This window comes from Oncorhynchus tshawytscha, linkage group LG01, assembly GCF_018296145.1.
Source record: "Oncorhynchus tshawytscha isolate Ot180627B linkage group LG01, Otsh_v2.0, whole genome shotgun sequence".
Classification (NCBI taxonomy): Eukaryota; Metazoa; Chordata; class Actinopteri; order Salmoniformes; family Salmonidae; genus Oncorhynchus; species Oncorhynchus tshawytscha.
This window is the reverse complement of record NC_056429.1, coordinates 10,525,173-10,539,930: the sequence shown is the minus strand read 5'-3', so window position 1 is coordinate 10,539,930 and position 14,758 is coordinate 10,525,173. Positions and strand designations below refer to the sequence as shown.

Genomic DNA, 14,758 nt, shown 5'->3' with positions numbered 1-14,758 from the left:
AAAATCCTCCTGGCATTGTAAAAAAAGAAAAAAAAGACTTTAGAATAGATGCAGTGAAATGTGTTGTTTTACAGGGTCAGTCATGGTAGTATGGCGCCCCTGGAGCAAAGTAGGGTTATGTACCTTGATCAAGGCCACATCGACAGATTTTTTTTGGTTACTGCCCCAACACTCTAGCCGCTAGAATGAAAGTTCGATTGAGGGAGATAACATTATGACTACGTCCCAAATGGCACCATATTCCCTACATTGTGCACTACTTATGAACAGAGCCCAATAGGTCCTGGACAAAAGTAGTGCACTATATAGGGAATAGGGTGCCATTTGGGATTCACACTTGATGAGCTTTCTGAATCCAACCCTCTCATTCCTCATCAATCTGCTCCTTCTTAGCGGCGCTCTGAAAGTGCCATTTAGATTTCCCACTTAGAAAGGGCAGCATTTCCTCTGCAGATAACGTAAAAAATACACAGAAACACAAATTGGAACAGGATTGACATTGAGCCTCCTCACTTCAACTCTCATACTTAAGCAGCTGGAGCTGTCTCTCTCTCTCTCTCGTATTCATTTTCTCTACGTCTCTCTTTTTGTCTCGCTCTCTGACTCTTCATCTCGCTCTCTCTCTCTCTCTCTCTCTCTCTCTCGCTCTCTCGCTCTCTCTCTTTCTCTCTCTCTCTCAATCTCTCTCTCCCTTTCTCACTCACTCTCTCTTACACACAGAGCACTCTGTTCCACCAGCTGTGTCCTCACTTCAAAACACTGTGATTCAATTCAAACGGCCGACACTTCTTAATGCTCGACATGGAACGGGGACTAACCACAGAGAGATAGATGGATAGATATAGGACTGTTTTGCTGTGAATCACACGCAACACCATCAACATATTTGTTCATTCACAGTTATCTTTAGTCTTGACGCATCTTACAATATTCTCCCAGATTTTTCCTCCCGTTGGCCTGAGAAAACCTGTGTAATAGTGTGTTCGGTAACATTAGTGTACCAGTCTTGGGTTTGAATCTGTGCCGTTTTTTATTTTTTTTTATTGATAAAGGTTTATGGGAGGAACCAGCCTAATATACAGAAGCAGTTGAGGTTCATTGACTATCAATCATCTATTGAAGGTGGTCTACATACAGTGAGGGGACAGTTTATTAGGTACACCCATCTAGTACCGGGTCGGACCTAGGGCTGTGGTGGTCATGTCAGCTGGTGATTGTCAAGCAAATAACCGCAGGTCTCACGGTAATTAACCGTTGATTAACAAACACTTTTAGGGCCTCCCGGATGGCGCATCGGTCTAAGGTACTGCATCGCAAGCAGTGCTAGAGGCGTTAATACAGATCCGGGTTTGTTCCCGGGCTGTGCCACAACCGGCCGTGACCAGTTTAAACTGGTCTAAATAAATATGATGTGAAGAAAATGTTGTCCTTGTATGGCCCTGATCTGGCTTTGCATTATGGCTGTGGGCTACACTAGTTAATTTAGCAGACAAGATTTGTGTAGAATTCTGTGGCATTATTTTATATTATTTTATAGTTTGAAGAATACAATTGAACATAGCTGAATGAAATAGAAAGGATATTTTCTCCAATCGATTTGAGGGAGTGTGCACATGCTGCTATTCAGTGTTGAGCGGCTAACAAAGAAATAGGTACCCCTATATGCTTAATTTAGAGTTATTTATGTAACTTTAGTTGTGGTGCTATATGTTTAGATTTTGAATACATTCTAAAGCTAGATGATTTGACTCTGATTTGAAAAAAGTCCCATGAAAGGCATGAGCTCTGCTTTTTTTTTTTTTTGCGCAGGCTTTACACACTTCATCAGTCTTTAGTTCACAATTTCACAATTTCCTGGCTGCATCCCCTTTGTGTGGCCGTAATGCCCCTTTAAAAAAATCCATGTCTTTTGAGGCTAGTGGTTGTTGTGCCCTTGGGCTGACTATAATAATTACAATTCCCTTCTCTCGGCTGCATGCCGAAGCACCCACCTCTCACTCACATGGCTCTCCGTCACGTGATCGGGTCTTTCTCATAGTCTGGGACAGTTGTGGGATGCGATAGATCCCAAATTAATACAACCACTAGCATAAAATAAACTGTTCAAGCAGTTGCCATACCAAGCGGTGATGCAGCCAGTCAAGATGCTCTCAATGGTGCAGCTGTAGAACATTTTGAGGATCTGAGGGACCATGCCAAATCTTTTCAGCCTCCTGAGGGGGAAGAGCCATTGCTGTGCCCTCTTCACCACTGTGTTGATATGTGTGGACCATGATAGTTCCTTAGTGATATGAACACCGATAAACTTGAAGCTCTCGACCCGTTCCACAATAGCCGCTTCGATGTGGATGGGGGCGTGCTTGGCCCTCCGTTTTCTGTAGGCTGTAGGATGTCTCATTGTTGCCGGTGATGGAGCTTATAACCTTTGTGTTGTCTGCAAATGTAATGATGGTGTTGGAGTCGTGCATGGCTACGCAGTTGTAGGTGAACAGTGAGTACAGGAGGGGACTACGCACGCACCCCTGAGGGGCCCCTGTGTTTAGGGTCATCATGATGGATGTGTTGTCGCCGAACCACACTACCTGGGGGTGGCCCGTCAGGAAGTCCAGGATCCAGTTCAGACGGAGGTGTTTATTCCCAGAGTCCTTAGCTTAGTGATGAGCTTGGAGGGCACAATTGTATTGAACACTGAGCTGTCGTCAATGAACAACATTCTCACGTAGGTGTTCCTTTTGTCCAGGTGGGAAAGGGCAGTGTGGAGTGCAATAGAGATTACGTCATCTGTAGATCTGTTAGGATGGTATGCGAATTGGAGTGGGTCCAGGGTGTCTGGGATGATTGTTTTTATGTGAGCCCTGACCAGCCTTTCAAAGTTATTCATGGCTACAGAACGGACTGCAACAGAACGGACAGAACGGGCTACGGGGCGATAGCCATTTAGACAGGTTACCTTGGCGTGCTTGAGCACGGGGACTATGGTAGTCTGCTTGAAACATGTAGGTATTACAGTGAAGACACTTGCCAGCTGGTCAGCGGATGCTCTGAGTAATCGTCCTGGTAGTCCGTCTGGCCCTGCTGCCTTGTATGTTAACCTGTTTAAAGGTTACATATCAGCTACGGAGAGCGTGATCACACAGTCTTCTGGAACAGCTGGTGCTCTCATATATAGTTCAGTGTTTCTAGCCTAGAAGCACGCATAGAAGGTATTTAGATATTCTGGTGGGCTCTCATCCCTGGACAGCTCGCGGCTGAGTTTCCCTTTGTAATCTGCGATAGTTTGCAAACCCTCGCACATCCGACGAGCGTCAGAGCCAGTGTAGTTGATCTTGGTCCTGTAGTTACACTTTGCCTGTCTGATAGTTCGTTGGAGGGCATAACAGGATTTCTTATAAGCGTCCGGGTTATGGCAGTTCTAGCCTTTAGCTCAGTGTGGATGTCATTTGTAATCCATGGCTTCTGGTTGGGATATGGGCGTACGTCACTGTGGGGACAACGTCGTCGATGCACTTAATGAAGCCGGTGAAAGATGTGGTAAACGCCTCAGTGCCATCAGAAGAATCCCTGAACATATTCCAGTCTGTGCTAGTGAAACTGTCCTGTAGCTTAACATCCACTTCATCGGACCATTTCCGTATTGAGTGCATCACTGGTACTTCCTGTTTGAATTTTTGCTTGTAAGCAGGAGTCAGGAGGATAGAGTTATGGTCAGATTTGCCAAATGGAATGAGATGGAAAGCTTTGTATGCATCTCTTTGTATAGAGTTAAGGTGATCTAGAGTTTTTTCACCTCTAGTTGCACAGGTGACATGCTGGTAGAAATGAGGTAAAACGAATTTCAGTTTTCCTGCAATAAAATCACTGGCCACTAGGAGCGCCGGCTCTGGGTGAGCATTTTCTTGTTTGCATATGGCCCTATACAATTCGCTGAGTACGGTCTTAGTGCCAGCATCGGTTTGAGGTGGTAAATAGACAGCTATGAAAAATATAGATGAAAACTCTCTTGGTAAGTAGTGTGGTCTACAGCTTATCATGAGGTATTTTAACTCAGGCGAGCAGAACCTCGAGACTTCCTTAATATTAGAGATTGCGCACCAGCTGTTGTTAACAAAGAGACACACAACCCCTCCTCTAAGCTTCCCCGACGCAGCCGTTCTGTCCTGCCGATTAATTGAAAAAAACATCTAGATTTCTATTTAACATGTCCTTTTTCAACCACGACCACGTCCTTTTTCAACCAGAGAAACATTGAATATTAGTTCTTCAGATCACGTTGACAGGATAGTCTCCAACGGAGCTCATCCAGGTTGTTCTCCTGTGATTGCACGTTCGCCAATAGCACGGGGGTTAGAGGCAATTTATTCACTATTCGACGTAGTCTCGTCAGGTATCCCGCACGCCGGTCTCTATAGCGCCGTCTCCTCATTCGAGTCTCGGGATTTGGGCCTGGTCCGCGATAATCAATGTGTCTTTCGCCTCTGACTCCTTGTCCAAATGGAGGTTAGTGATAGCTGTTCTGATGTCCAGAAGCTCTTTTCGGTCATAGGAAATGATGGCGGAAACAATGTGTACAAAAAAGTTACGATAGTCTAAGAAAAATATACAAGCCCGTAAAATGGCCACCATTCCCTCCGACGCTATTACTCATTGCACTTATAGAAGAAGGAAGGTAGAGGATGATGTCAATTTCCCCTGGGCTTCATCCATCCTCAGGCTTTTATCGTTACAGCAAGAGTTTCATAAAGGTGGTATCCCAAATGGCCCCATATCCACTTCATAGTGCACTACTTTGGACCATCATAGTCAATAAATGGAACAGTCTTCAAGTGTATTCCACTCTTGCACTTATTGTAGATACACTGTTCTCTTAGTTACAAGAATCCATCTGGATAAAGCTACTGAAAGCTACTGAAAGCTACTGTATGGAAAACTTTTTTGCCAACACTTCCCACTGAAAACGGGTGAGAGAGACATCGTTGATTCCCGGAAGCCTAACAAGCACACCGCAATTCCGGTGAACATTGGATAATGTCTAATGTATTTGACCATCTGCAATTTGAGCGGCAGTTAGCCTAGGTTCGAGGGGCAGGGTTGCTACTGAAAGGTTGCTGGTTTGATTCCAGGACCGGGTGGAAAGAATCGGAGAAGTTTTGAGCCAACTATTAGAGGGTTGCTAGTTACAAATCATAGAACGATCTGCTGCTGCTGTGCCCTTGAAGAAAATATCTGTCTTATATGGATTCATTAAGTATTCTTGTTTAATTCAATAACATATATTTATAATGTACAGTATAATGGGAAATGTATTACTCTTTACATGCAGTGGAGAATGGATCAATGGAATGGAAAAGTGAACCATTGTTAACCAGATCTGGATGCATGCCAAATGGTATCCTGTACCTTATAAAGTGCACTATAATTGTCCAGAGCCCTATGGGCCCTGGTCGAAAGTAGTGCACTACGTGGGGAATAAGGTGTCATTTTGGATGCATCCCTACAGATGCACTAATATCACTCTTTTACCTAGTCTAAGATACAGTCCACCCTTTTCTATACCAACTGTAGGAAGGAGACGTCTCGGCAACAAAAGTGGCACAGTTCAGAGAAGGGAGACCTTGAATGGAATATAGCAGATAGAAAATGATCATGTATACATTCATATCTCACTTATGTAAGGTGAGTCATAGATGTATGTTTTCTCTCTCTTGCTCTTTCTCCTCCCCCTCTTTCTTTCATACTACTTTCTCTCTTTATTTCTTTTTCCTCACTCTATCCCCCATCCCTCCGTTTCTCTCTCTCTCTCTCTCTCTCTCTCTCGCTCTCTCTCTTTCTCTCTCTCTCTCTGTTTCTCTCTCTCTCTCTCTCTCTCTCTCTCTCTCTGTTTCTCCTCTCTCTCTGTTTCTCCTCTCTCTGTTTCTCCTCTCTCTCTCTCTCTCTGTTTCCCCCTCTCTTTTTCTGTTTCTCCCCTGCCCTCTCTTTCTCACCCTCCTTTCTTCTGTCCCATCCCCTCTTTCTCTCCATCACCTCTCTCGCTCTCTCTCCATCCTCCCCCTCTCTCTTTCTCCCCCATTCTCTCTCTCTCTCTCTCTCCATCCTCCCCCTCTCTCTTTCTCCTCCCCACTCTGTCTCTCTCTTTCCCCTCCCTCCCTCCTTCTCCCCCCACTTTCTCTCTCGCTCTCACTTTTTTCTCTCCGTCAGGTACCCCAGAGAGTTTGGAGGAGAAGGAGCGGCAGCTGTCCACCATGATCGGCCAGCTTATCAGCCTGCGGGAGCAGCTCCTGGCGGCCCACGACGAGCAGAAGAAGATGGCTGCGTCACAGATGGAGAAACAGAGGCAGCAAATGGAGCTGGCCCGCCAGCAGCAGGACCAGGTGTGTGTGTGTGGTGTGTGTGTGTGTGTGTGTGTGTGTGTGTGTGTGTGTGTGTGTGTGTGTGTGTGTGTGTGTGTGTGTGTGTGTGTGTGTGTGTGTGTGTGTGTGTGTGCGATGAGTCGAGTCTGAACATGTGTGTTGACAAATTATGTTTGGACAAGTTCTTTATTCCCATCACCCTATTATGAGACAACACATTCCATCACATCACAAAAGAAAAGTGAGCATGAGCAGTAGACGGACACATTCCAATATTAGCCTGCTATTTAGCTGTTCAGACATGATGGAATAATGACCTATATTGACGCCACTGAGAAGGCATGCCTAAATGAATCCTGACACATGTTTGGGTGGGTGACGTCCCGCAATGAACAGCCTGTGATTAAATACATCACAATAAATATAAACAATGGGCCAGCAGTTTGTATTCTATTTTTTTCTCACTGAGTAGCTGGAGTAAACACTCCACCTTGTGTGGTTGGGCAATTCTATTCATTGCCCCTGATGACAGGTAGCCGAGGGGGAGTCAGGCCTGTGCCAGTCAGCCGTAAACATGTCAATCTCACTGTCGATAGCGTCTCTTGAACACGTGCTACTGCCAGTGTTACATAATCCACTAGGTTCACTCTCGTCTCCCAATATATACATCTTTGTCTCACTTTTGACTCAGCCCTTTCCCCTGATTTTCTCTTTTCCCTCCTGTTGCTGCTCTCTCTGTTCTATCACCTTAAATGTGAAAAATTTATATTTGTTTAAGCTCAAATTCCCTTCTTTCATATCATCTCTTTGTTCTCCATTCTTTCACATCATCTTGTCTTTAGTCGTTCTCTTGTTTTATAATGTCTTGTTTTTGTCTCATTCTTTTCTCACTCTGTTCTGTCGGTCTTGTATCCTTAGCTTGCTGTGTTCAAACTCAAAACTCAAACTTTAAAGAATGTTTGCATGGCATTCCCTTTGTTCTGTGGTTTGTCTTTGTCTCCTCAACATCTCACATCTCCTTTTCTCATTCATGTCTCATTCTTTTCTCACTCCTGCCCTCTCAGATTGCGAGGCAACAGCAGCAGCTCATGCAGCAGCAGCACAAGATCAACGTTCTACAGCAGCAGATACAGGTCAGTGATGACTAACGTTCTATAGCAGCAGATACAGGTCAGTGATGACTAACGTTCTATAGCAGCAGATACAGGTCAGTGATGACTAACGTTCTACAGCAGCAGATACAGGTCAGTGATGACTAACGTTCTATAGCAGCAGATACAGGTCAGTGCTGACTAACGTTCTATAGCAGCAGATACAGGTCAGTGATGACTAACGTTCTACAGCAGCAGATACAGGTCAGTGATGACTAACGTTCTATAGCAGCAGATACAGGTCAGTGATGACTAACGTTCTATAGCAGCAGATACAGGTCAGTGATGACTAACGTTCTATAGCAGCAGATACAGGTCAGTGCTGACTAACGTTCTACAGCAGCAGATACAGGTCAGTGATGACTAACGTTCTATAGCAGCAGATACAGGTCAGTGATGACTAACGTTCTATAGCAGCAGATACAGGTCAGTGCTGACTAACGTTCTACAGCAGCAGATACAGGTCAGTGATGACTAACGTTCTATGACTGAACGTTCTTAGCAGCAGATACAGGTCAGTGCTGCAGCAGATACAGGTCAGTGATGACTAACGTTCTATAGCAGCAGATACAGGTCAGTTGACTAACGTTCTACAGCAGCAGATACAGGTCAGTGCTGACTAACGTTCTATAGCAGCAGATACAGGTCATGACTGTTCTATGACAGATACAGGTCAGTGCTGACTAACGTTCTATAGCAGCAGATACAGGTCAGCAGCAGATACAGGTCAGTGATGACTAACGTTCTATAGCAGCAGATACAGGTCAGTGATGACTAACGTTCTATAGCAGCAGATACAGGTCAGTGATGACTAACGTTCTATAGCAGCAGATACAGGTCAGTGATGACTAACGTTCTATAGCAGCAGATACAGGTCAGTGATGACTAACGTTCTATAGCAGCAGATACAGGTCAGTGATGACTAACGTTCTATAGCAGCAGATACAGGTCAGTGATGACTAACGTTCTATAGCAGCAGATACAGGTCAGTGATGACTAACGTTCTATAGCAGCAGATACAGGTCAGTGATGACTAACGTTCTATAGCAGCAGATACAGGTCAGTGATGACTAACGTTCTATAGCAGCAGATACAGGTCAGTGATGACTAACGTTCTATAGCAGCAGATACAGGTCAGTGATGACAGATAGCAGCAGATACAGGTCAGTGATGACTAACGTTCTATAGCAGCAGATACAGGTCAGTGATGACTAACGTTCTATAGCAGCAGATACAGGTCAGTGATGACTAACGTTCTATAGCAGCAGATACAGGTCAGTGATGACTAACGTTCTATAGCAGCAGATACAGGTCAGTGATGACTAACGTTCTATAGCAGCAGATACAGGTCAGTGATGACTAACGTTCTATAGCAGCAGATACAGGTCAGTGATGACTAACGTTCTATAGCAGCAGATACAGGTCAGTGCTGACTAACAGCAGATACAGGTCAGTGCTGACTAACGTTCTACAGCAGCAGATACAGGTCAGTGATGACTAACTCTATAGCAGCAGATACAGGTCAGTGATGACTAACGTTCTACAGCAGCAGATACAGGTCAGTGCTGACAGTTCTATAGCAGCAGATACAGGTCAGTGATGACTAACGTTCTATAGCAGCAGATACAGGTCAGTGATGACTAACGTTCTACAGCAGCAGATACAGGTCAGTGCTGACTAACGTTCTAGCAGCAGATACAGGTCAGTGTTGACTAACGTTCTATAGCAGCAGATACAGGTCAGTGCTGACTAACGTTCTATAGCAGCAGATACAGGTCAGTGCTGACTAACGTTCTACAGCAGCAGATACAGGTCAGTGATGACTAACGTTCTATAGCAGCAGATACAGGTCAGTGCTGACTAACGTTCTACAGCAGCAGATACAGGTCAGTGATGACTAACGTTCTATAGCAGCAGATACAGGTCAGTGTGACGAACGTTCTACAGCAGCAGATACAGGTCAGTGCTGACTAACGTTCTATAGCAGCAGATACAGGTCAGTGATGACTAACGTTCTATAGCAGCAGATACACAGGTCAGTGATGACTAACGTTCTACAGCAGCAGATACAGGTCAGTGCTGACTAACGTTCTACAGCAGCAGATACAGGTCAGTGATGACTAACGTTCTATAGCAGCAGATACAGGTCAGTGCTGACTAACGTGATGACTATAGCAGCAGATACAGGTCAGTGATGACTAACGTTCTACAGCAGCAGATACAGGTCAGTGATGACTAACGTTCTATAGCAGCAGATACAGGTCAGTGATGACTAACGTTCTATAGCAGCAGATACAGGTCAGTGATGACTAACGTTCTATAGCAGCAGATACAGGTCAGTGATGACTAACGTTCTATAGCAGCAGATACAGGTCAGTGCTGACTAACGTTCTACAGCAGCAGATACAGGTCAGTGCTGACTAACGTTCTATAGCAGCAGATACAGGTCAGTGCTGGCTAACGTTCTATAGCAGCAGATACAGGTCAGTGTTGATAACGTTCTACAGCAGCAGATACAGGTCAGTGCTGACTAACATTCTACAGCAGCAGATACAGGTCAGTGATGACTAACGTTCTATAGCAGCAGATACAGGTCAGTGATGACTAACGTTCTACAGCAGCAGATACAGGTCAGTGATGACTAACGTTCTACAGCAGCAGATACAGGCCAGTGATGACTAACGTTCTATAGCAGCAGATACAGGTCAGTGTTGACTAACGTTCTATAGCAGCAGATACAGGTCAGTGCTGACTAACATTCTATAGCAGCAGATACAGGTCAGTGCTGACTAACGTTCTACAGCAGCAGATACAGGTCAGTGATGACTAACGTTCTATAGCAGCAGATACAGGTCAGTGCTGACTAACGTTCTACAGCAGCAGATACAGGTCAGTGATGACTCTAAGCAGCAGATACAGGTCAGTGCTGACTAACGTTCTACAGCAGCAGATACAGGTCAGTGCTGACTAACGTTCTATAGCAGCAGATACAGGTCAGTGATGACTAACGTTCTATAGCAGCAGATACAGGTCAGTGTTGACTAACGTTCTACAGCAGCAGATACAGGTCAGTGCTGACTAACGTTCTACAGCAGCAGATACAGGTCAGTGATGACTAACGTTCTACAGCAGCAGATACAGGTCAGTGGTGACTAACGTTCTACAGCAGCAGATACAGGCCAGTGATGACTAACGTTCTATAGCAGCAGATACAGGTCAGTGTTGACTAACGTTCTATAGCAGCAGATACAGGTCAGTGCTGACTAACATTCTATAGCAGCAGATACAGGTCAGTGCTGACTAATCTACAGCAGCAGATACAGGTCAGTGATGACTAACGTTCTATAGCAGCAGATACAGGTCAGTGCTGATGCAGCAGATACAGGTCAGTGATGACTAACGTTCTATAGCAGCAGATACAGGTCAGTGCTGACTAACGTTCTACAGCAGCAGATACAGGTCAGTGCTGACTAACGTTCTATAGCAGCAGATACAGGTCAGTGATGACTAACGTTCTATAGCAGCAGATACAGGTCAGTGTTGACTAACGTTCTACAGCAGCAGATACAGGTCAGTGCTGACTAACGTTCTACAGCAGCAGATACAGGTCAGTGATGACTAACGTTCTATAGCAGCAGATACAGGTCAGTGCTGACTAACGTTCTATAGCAGCAGATACAGGTCAGTGATGACTAACGTTCTACAGCAGCAGATACAGGTCAGTGATGACTAACGTTCTATAGCAGCAGATACAGGTCAGTGATGAGGTTCTATAGCAGCAGATACAGGTCAGTGATGACTAACGTTCTATAGCAGCAGATACAGGTCAGTGATGACTAACGTTCTATAGCAGCAGATACAGGTCAGTGCTGACTAACGTTCTACAGCAGCAGATACAGGTCAGTGCTGACTAACGTTCTATAGCAGCAGATACAGGTCAGTGATGACTAACGTTCTATAGCAGCAGATACAGGTCAGTGTTGACTAACGTTCTACAGCAGCAGATACAGGTCAGTGCTGACTAACGTTCTACAGCAGCAGATACAGGTCAGTGATGACTAACGTTCTATAGCAGCAGATACAGGTCAGTGATGACTAACGTTCTACAGCAGCAGATACAGGTCAGTGGTGACTAACGTTCTACAGCAGCAGATACAGGCCAGTGATGACTAACGTTCTATAGCAGCAGATACAGGTCAGTGATGACTAACGTTCTATAGCAGCAGATACAGTTCAGTGATGACTAAAGTTCTACAGCAGCAGATACAGGTCAGTGATGACTAACGTTCTATAGCAGCAGATACAGGTCAGTGATGACTAACGTTCTATAGCAGCAGATACAGGTCAGTGATGACTAACGTTCTACAGCAGCAGATACAGGTCAGTGCTGACTACAGCAGCAGATACAGGTCAGTGCTGACTAACGTTCTACAGCAGCAGATACAGGTCAGTGCTGACTAACGTTCTATAGCAGCAGATACAGGTCAGTGATGACTAACGTTCTACAGCAGCAGATACAGGTCAGTGCTGACTGTTCACTGTACCTATTCATTCTCTCTTATCTTAGTCATGTGTTCATACACACACACGTCCACATGCACACACACGTGTATCAATCAAATCTAATTGTATTTGTCACATGCTTCGTAAATAACCGGTGTAGACGAACAGTGAAATGCTTACTTAAGGGACATCCCAACAATGCAGAGAGACATTTTTTTTTAATAATAGAAAAAAAAATAACATGAGGAATAAATACACAATGAGAAATTAATAATTGGCCAATATTCACAGGTTACCAGTACAGAGTCAATGTGTAGGGGTACGAGGTCATTGAGGTAGATATGTACATGTTGGTAGGGGTAAAGTGACTAGGCAACAGGATAGTAGCAGCAGCATATGTGATGAGTCAAAAGAGTTTGTGCATAAAGGGACAATGCAGATAGTCCTGATAGCTATTTGGTTAGCTATTTAGCTGTCCATTTAGCAGTCTTATGTCTTGGGGGAAGAAGCTGTTCAGGGTGTTGTTGGTTCCAGACTTGGTGCATCGGTACCACTTGCTGTGCTGTAGCAGAGAGAAAAGTCTATGATTTGGGTGACTGGAGTCTTTGACAATTTTAGGGCCTTCCTCTGACACCACCTGGTATAGAAGTCTTGGATGGCAGGGAGCTTGGCCCCAGTGATGTACTGGGCCTCATGCACTACCCTCTGTAGCGCCTTGGGGTCAGATGCCAAGCAGTTGCCATACCAAGCGCTGAAACAGCCAGTCTAGATGCTCTCAATGGTGCAACTATATCAGTTTTTAAGGGTCTGAGGGACCATGCCAAATCTTTTCAGCATCCTGAGGGGAAAGAGGCATTGACGTGCCTACATCGCAACTGTGTTGGTGTATAAGTAAGTAGCCTTGCCTTGTGTGAGCCGGAATGGAGGAGGAGCCTATCTCCTGTTTCTGTAGTGTGAGGCAGCCTTACCTCCAATCTATCTCCTTAATGCTGAGTGCCTGGTCCCATTTTTATAGTTTTTGGTATGTCTCGGCCAGGGATGGAACTCACAATCTTCCACTCTCATGGCGGACACTCCTTAGTTAATTCCTTAGTGATGTGGACACTGAAGAACTTGAAGCTCTCAACCCGCTCCACTATAAGCCCCAGCGATGTGAATGGGGTTGGGCTCGGCCCTCAGTTTCCTGTAGTCCATGATCAGCTCCTTTGTGTCACTGATGTTGAGGGAGAGGTTGTTGTCCTGACATCACACTGCCAGGTCACGGATCTCTTCCCTATAGTCTGTCTCATCATCGTCGGTGATCAAGAAAGCACTCACAAATGTCCACACACACACACACACAGACACACACACTAATCGCTGTAATTGACCTGTTTATAGGGGCTTAATTTGCTGGGTCATTGATCATATCTTGATCAATAGACTATTGAATCCCTACTATCAGCTTCTCTCTATTACCTCTTCTATTTATCAACCCCGTCTCCTTCCTTTCTCCACATGTTTTCTCCTCTAGTTTGCTCAATCATACTGTTCATCTATTTGCCTCTTGCAACAGTACTTGCTGCCACTCCATTTCTCACACTCTTTCACACTCACCTACAAATATCCCCCGCTTGTCTCTTTCATTCTCATTCCTTCTATTGTAAACTGCTGCAGAGTTTTCTCTCATTCTCCCTTTTCACAAAACTAACTTTTCCAACTGATCTGTCTTCACCACTGGTTCTGACTGGTTGTAAAGACACTGACCCAGAGAGTCAGCCACAGGCTCACTGTGGCTGGGGGAGGCAGTGAGCAAGGGCCCCTGTTCTCTGGAGGTGTTGTGCTTTTAACAAGGCTTTCTTTTACAATGCCCCCCTCTGCTTTTAATAAACCACAGATCTGAGTTCATTAGGACCGGGCCTCAGGGGGAGGGAGGGTGTGTGTGTGTGTGTGTGTGAGATAGTAAAAATACTACTCTCTATGATCACACTGCCTTACGGTGTGTTTTAATGTTGTTGAGAGAAGTTTGGTGTTGGCACGTCTGCAGCTGTCAGGAAGTGCATACAGCAGACCTGGGTTCAAATACTATTTGAAATACTTTCAGCGTTTCCTTTAGCCTCCCTGGAGTGTCAGGTGGCCGGGGTTTTACACCTTTCAGACTTCAGACTCTATCTTCTCTATTGTTACAGGCAAGCTCAATCGAGCACAGATTAAGTATTTGAAATAGTTTCAAATAGTATTTTCAACCAGGTGTGTCATACAGTGCCTCTCAATGCATCTCTAACGTTCTTAAACATGCTAAGTCATTTGAAAGAGCGATGTAAACTTAGATTGCATTGAACAATGCCATTGAGCACACATCAACTCCATCATCCCAGACACCCTGGACCCACTCCAATTTGCATACCGCCCTAACAGATCCATAGAAGACGCAATCTCAATTGCACTCCACACTGCCCTCACCCACCTAGATAAGAGGCATTCCTATATGAGAAGGCTTTTCATTGACTACAGCTCAGCTTTCAACATCATTGTCCCCTCCAAGTTTGTCACATAGCTTAGGACCCTGGGACTGAACACCTCCCTATGTAACTGGATCCTGGACTTCCTGACGGGCCACCCCCTGGTGGCGAGGGTAGGCAACATCACCTCCGCCACACTGACCCTCAACATGGGAGCCCAACAGGGGTGTGTGTTTAGTCCCCTCCTGTTCACCCACGACTGCGTGGACACGCAAGACTCCAACACCATCATCAAGTTTGCTGATGACACGACGGT

General features: G+C 45.1%; 1 protein-coding gene across 7 annotated transcripts in view; it reads left to right on the top strand.

Annotated features, from left to right (window-relative positions):
- LOC112259100 (transcription factor SOX-6) overlaps positions 1-14,758 on the top strand; it is a 196,849-nt gene that overhangs the window by 96,950 nt on the left and 85,141 nt on the right. For all 7 annotated transcript variants that reach the window (XM_042329731.1, XM_042329814.1, XM_042329632.1 and 4 more), the window contains 2 exons: positions 6,196-6,368; positions 7,412-7,480. In XM_042329731.1, the coding sequence (XP_042185665.1) occupies positions 6,196-6,368; positions 7,412-7,480 (242 nt within the window). The remainder of the gene's footprint in view (positions 1-6,195; positions 6,369-7,411; positions 7,481-14,758) is intronic.